This window comes from Balaenoptera physalus, assembly GCF_965194825.1.
Source record: "Balaenoptera physalus genome assembly, chromosome: 7".
Taxonomy (NCBI): domain Eukaryota; kingdom Metazoa; phylum Chordata; class Mammalia; order Artiodactyla; family Balaenopteridae; genus Balaenoptera; species Balaenoptera physalus.
The window spans coordinates 47,510,837-47,516,836 of NC_138886.1; the positions used below are offsets into that span (position 1 = coordinate 47,510,837).

The 6,000-nt window shown below is 44.7% G+C and overlaps 1 protein-coding gene across 1 annotated transcript in view; it reads right to left on the bottom strand.

The window, feature by feature from the left end:
* GDA (guanine deaminase) overlaps positions 1-5,264 on the bottom strand; it is a 137,013-nt gene extending 131,749 nt beyond the window's left edge. Inside the window, exon 1 of the mRNA XM_082471050.1 lies at positions 2,547-5,264. Within this exon, the coding sequence (XP_082327176.1) occupies positions 2,547-2,669 (123 nt within the window). The 5' untranslated portion in view covers positions 2,670-5,264. The remainder of the gene's footprint in view (positions 1-2,546) is intronic.
* Between the last annotated feature and the right edge of the window lie 736 nt (positions 5,265-6,000).

A 6,000-nucleotide genomic window follows, 5' to 3' on the forward strand; every position in this document is an offset into this window, starting at 1 on the left:
AGCACTACTTCCAAAACGATTCTCTTCCTTGCTGTTGCTTTCAGCTAAGTGTGCTTAAAAGACCCAAGACATCTTTACCTATCTTTAAAGTCAACCTGACCCTGCTGGAAGAATCAGATAATTTAGTAATATTTGAGCACACAGTGTCTCACAATTAATTACCTATCTGCAAATGAATTACACATGCTGGAGTTTTTCTTTCAAAAAGCTACATGCCACTTGAGGAGAAAAACTAACTCTGAATTCAAAATGCCCAATACTAAAATATTGACTAGAGAATTTTTTTAAAAATTAACCTAATTTTGAATGAGTTTTAATTAATGAACTAAAAGCAGTTAATCATTACCATTCTCTGGGCCTAAATGAAATGAAAGATTAGGTCTAGAAGGGAGAGGGAGGACAGAGGAAATCATGTCCCGTCTCTCTGAGATGCTACCCCAGCCCAGGGCTGGAAACGGAGAACTGAGCACCCAAGACCCCACATAACTGGCTGCATCACACAACCTATATACTGAGGTTACCCAAAATGTAATCCATCCACTACCTGTGTCCGAATCTCCTGGGACCTTTGTTGGAATGCCACTTCCTAGGACCTACTCCAGGCCTACAGATTCAGATTCTCTGAAGATGACACCCAGGAACTGGCATTTTAACAAACACCCCAGATGTTTCTGATTCATCCCAAGGTTTGAGAACAGCTTTGGGAGCGCAGTAAAAGTATAAAGATCAGCTGCATATTTATTTACTTCATGGGAATATAATTTTCTGTAAGAACCTTGAAAAGTTTTAAATGAATAATATGTTTATCCCAGCAACTCTAAAGGTGAGGCAGTCCCATTTTCAAAATGAAAGAAATCAAGTCTTAAAATATATATGACATGTCCACCCTTTACACACAGTCAGGAATTAACTGCCTTGCACTTAGCAGGAGAGCGATAAAACAGTTGCCATTTCACTGATTAGGACATTGTATACTGTAAATCTAATCCAGTTGATTAACTCACCTTTGTATCCGATTCCTAGTTAATTTTATCCTGTGGGGGAATGGCATTTTTCTAAATTTATAACTTCAATATGCTCCTTAGTTATAAATAGACTCCCTGACTCAACTACTAATTTCATGTTCAGGACACTCTTTTATTCTTCTTCTGTACAACCCCCAGAAAAGGTAAAGTTTTAGATAAATTACTTCCTTTTCTTCCTCCTCTCCACTGGTTAAAGGCAGTCCCCTAGTCAATTCTCTCACCTGCTATTCTACCAATTCAAATCTTGGAAATGAAAATTTAAATTTTAAAAAGAAACCTAATTGTTGAAAAATTCCTTGTGATTAAGCAAATACCTCTAATCTTTCCCTGGTTTAGCAGTCTCTCTTCCTTTGCTTCTTGGGACTTGTCCCAAGCCTAAGGCGTCCCTGAAACTTGAGCGTCAAGTACCCAAGGCAACAATTCATCAGTCTCAGGGTTTATTGGAGTCTCCCCATTTGGGAGAGCTCTGAGAGTTTCATCACCTTGGAAACACAACAGCAGGCTCCCTGAATATACACAGGGAGTATAGATTTTTAAGCACCAAAACAGGGTTTAGTTATCCCCAAATGTAAGAGTCACGATTCAAAACTGTCACTGACTTGGAAGCATCTTTAGTCAGGAATAGTATCTTCAAGCTGACAAGTTCCAAATATGTGTACTTATGCTAACCAAACCGGTAGTTGGGGAAAAGCTCAAAAATAACCCATCTCTATCTTTAATTTTTCTCCTAAAAATGGAATGGCTTCCACTGAAACCGGCCAGGCCACTGCCAATACAGTTACCACTGTTGTGTACGGAACAGTCAAGTTACCTATGTCGTTTGCAGAAATCCTGATTTTGGAAACATAAGTGTGAAAGATACTTTCATAGAAGACATTTTGAACCTTAAAATGGAACTGCTTGCTTTGATGCAAATGGCTGGGGGGGGGGGGGTTGGGTGGGTAATCTATCTCAGACTATCTTTTCTAGTATTACAAGTTATCTAGTCTGAATCATTCATATATTGTTTGCTGAATGATCAGGTGAATGAAATCAGTTCTTTACTTATTCCAATGCACTGAAAGGGCTCAACAACACTGATCAAATGACCCTTCTGTTATTTCTTTCACAATAAATTCAATCAAATTTACGGAGCGCCTAGGCGGTGCCAGGCACTGTGTCAGGCGCCTGAGATACAAAAATGAATGAAGCGCGCTGCTAGTTTATTAATGATCTCTTAAGATTTGGCAGGGCATAGCCTCGCTCCCTGCCACCACAGCCTGCATGGCTGTCGAACCAATCGTGGGTGTGCGTACTCCACGGCTCCCAGCACCTGGGAACACTTTACTCCCAGTCCAGCCCACGAACCCAGTGCCAGGGCTCTCCCGGTGTTCTCCCAAAGCCAAAACGCTCAAGTTCAACTCCGGCGCCGTGGCGCCCGCTCCACACGGAGCTAACTCCGGGCTCCGCGGCTCACGCGGCGAGCTTCCTTCCACCTGTCCGCCCGCCCGTCAGGGTGCGCCAGACCCCGCACCCGCTTACTTTGCCGCTGTCGCTCACACCAAGGAGGTGATCCCGCAGCACCTCCATGGGGCAGGTCCAGGTGGAGTGGACGAACGTCCCTCGGAAGATGTGCGCCAGGGGCGGCATCCGGGCGGCACACATGACAGCGGTGGAGCGCAGCGCGGAGTCCGCGGCCCAAGGAGGGCGCACCGGGCGGAGGCGCGGCGAGGACTCCCTGCGGCTGCGGGCAGCTGCCAAGCCGGCACCAGCGCCGGCCTCGTCCTGCCCCCGCTTCCCCGCGCGATCGCCTGCCCCCTGCAGACCGCGCCCAGGGGCTGGCTCCCTGCCTCCTCGATGCCAATAGGATTTTTTCTCCCGTGAGTTGGCTCCAGTCTCTCCTCCCCTGCTTTAGTTTTTGATACGTTAACTCTTTGAGTTTCCAAAATCACCGTTCACGCTGCGGTTCTTTTAACCCTTGGTTGTTGTCACCCACCCAGGGGGCGGGAGATGAAGGAAGGAGCTGGAGGATTCAGGATTCCATCCCTGTACCTTTAACTGGTCATTAAATTTCCTTTTGCCGCGGGCCCCAACTTCCTCCACCTTCCTTTAGTTGGCACGCCCAGAGTTGCATCTATCTGCTTTCTCTGCCCTTTAAACTCTTAGGACTATTTGTGGCCAAACCCTGGACCTTTTCAACCTGTAGTACCACAAGGTCTGAACGGGCACAAGTTCAGTGCCAGGGTGACAGGTCTGTTAGGGCTGCCTACTTTACCAACCAGTTTCATTTTCTGTGGGCTGCAGAATTTGTCCTAACCTGATGTTCTGAAAGCATGTCTTACAGAATTATGGGGGCCCCACCGGTGGAGACTAATCTTGACCCCAAAGTTCCTCTCTTCACCTGAGGACAATGTTTTGGCCCTTGTGTCCACCCACAAACAACTCCAATTCCAGTTTTTCTCATACCTAAAATAAATGAATCTCTTTGATTTACTTCCAGTTGTACAGGGGGAGAAAATTAAGTACTCAAGCCAAGTAGCCAGAAATGCAGTGTGGCATGGCTTGGTGGAAAGAGTCCTGGATTAGGAATCAAGAGACTATGGTCAGTGCAGGTGGGACTCGGCATCCTTATCCTTGTTTGTGAAAATGGAACTTGGACTGCGTGGTTGCTAAGATTGATTCTAGGTCAGCATTCCTTCCCTACAGTATGTGCACAAAGTACTTTACTAAGTTCCTCCAGGAAGAAGAACTGGTTTCCACTCAGGGCCTTTGCACATGCTGCTCCTTCTGCCCCTAATGCCTCCTGTGGATACTCACATGACTGGCTCTTCTCATCACTGGTTTGCCTCAAGTGTCAGCTCTTCGGAGTAACCTCCCTCCAACACCAAGCTAATAGCACGTCCCCATCCCTGGCAGTTTCTATCGCATTAAACTATTTTGTTTCTTTTATTGCATTTATCATATCCATTCTCATTTATTTTATGCTCTTTCATTTATTTCTGCTTACCTTCCCCCAGTACACACACACACAGAGTAATAGAAGCACCACAAGAACAGCAGTCTTATACCTAGAACAGTGCCTGGTGTTTCGTACATATTGAATGAATGAATGAATGAATGAATGAATGGTTTTTCTGGGAGCAGAGCAGTAACCTGAGATAAATATCTATTTTGGCTCCTACATAAAGGATAAGGGTTTCACATTGCCGTGCATGAGCAAGCTTTCTCTGAATTGCTGCTTTTATGACACAGGGGTAGCTTATATAAATGATTCATTCCCTTCTCAGTTCCTTCACCTCCCCCTTACCAAGGTGTAGGGTGACCAACTCATGGGGACTTTTCTTGCTGTAACACTGAAAGTCTCACAATGCAGGAAACTCCTCAGTCCCAGGCACACCAAGCTGGTTGATCACCTGCCAAGAACTCAGATTAGGAAGCCCTGAGATCAGGAAGCTGAGAGCTTTGCACTTGCCTCAGGGAGACATCAGCCCTTTCTCCCTGTCGCTTACTTCTGATTATGCAGACCACACTCCCTGCTTGCAGTCGCAAGAGACAGAACACTGAAAACATCCTCTTGATCTAGGCTTGTGTACACACAAACCTCAGAAAGAAAAGTGAAGAAAATGTCTGGCTGTTATTGTAAAAGAGGAATCAATTAAATATTTCTAAAAGATGTATTGGTTTCCTAACATAAACACAGCTAATATATTTTTTAATGAAAGCCTCCTAAATGTCCAACAATTGAGTCTAGTTTAGTGAATTAGAATCTATTTACTTAGTAGAATATTATGCAGTTATTGAAAACAATACGGGATATATGTAATCTTGTAGGAATTACGTATAATAAAATGTCAAGTTTTTTTGTTTTTTCTTAATGGCATTTATGCTATGGTTAAAATCAGGAAAAGCCTAGGGCATAACGGCTAGAATTAAAAAAGTGTACCAAACAATGGCAGTCATTCTGTTGAGGTAGTGGAATTGCTGGGGAATTGTGTTTTGATGTTTATTGACTTTGTTTCATGTGGCCTTATGGAATGACTAATCATTGTGTAGCTTTGAATAAAGCTGATCTTCTTAAACAGAAGATATGGCCATGGGCCTCCAGGTGACATGGCATTAGCACTTCTCAGGTGAGTGTTAGCTCTTCCAAGCAGGGCACAATTTCACTTCCATTCCCAGCCAAGGTGTAGGCACCTCGCTCAGGATCCAGTACCCTCAGCTCAGCCACACATCAAGAAATCTTGGCTTCCCAACTATCCTCACCTGGGTGGAGACTCCTTTAAATTCCTAGTCCTGCAATTTTGACTCCCATCCTGTTATCTCTAGGGAAACGTTCTGGAGGCTACTGAGGTTTGGAGGAAGAAAGGAGTGCAGAGCTTTTATATTTACCTTTGAAACACAGCTCAAGCACACCGCAAGCCAGCCTCTGGTTTAGTATAATTATTCTGACCAGGGCAAAGTATGTGACAAGTGGTGCTTATTGTGCCTCCGAAGTCTCAAGGAAATACCTGTTCGTATTCATCAGCTCTTTCTGTAGCCCATTTTAAATTCATGCAATATTAGAACTGAAAGAGCCTTAGAGATTATTATTCAATGTGCATTTCACTGCTATTTTCTAGGATCACTGTTCCCTGCCAATAATGGCTCCTTTCAACCCTCACCAACTCAATTTCTCTAAAGGAAATCCAACGGTGGTATGCACTTTCAGTGCCCTACCCCTACGTATCACTTCCTACCGAAGAAAAGAGACTCTCCTTGCCATGGACGCTTCCTGAAGCCCTGGCTGCTTCTTCAGGCTCTTCTTCCAGTATCCCACATACCATGCATCTGCTTTGCTCATGATCTCTCTGCCTGCAGCGCCCTTATACCACTTTATACTGCGCCTGCCTCATTTTACTGCCCACTCTCCCCTGGCTAAATCCCTCATCTTAATTGCGCACTCCCACCCACCTCCAGGAAATCTTTACACCTCCTCTCTCTCTCAGGTGTTAAGTGC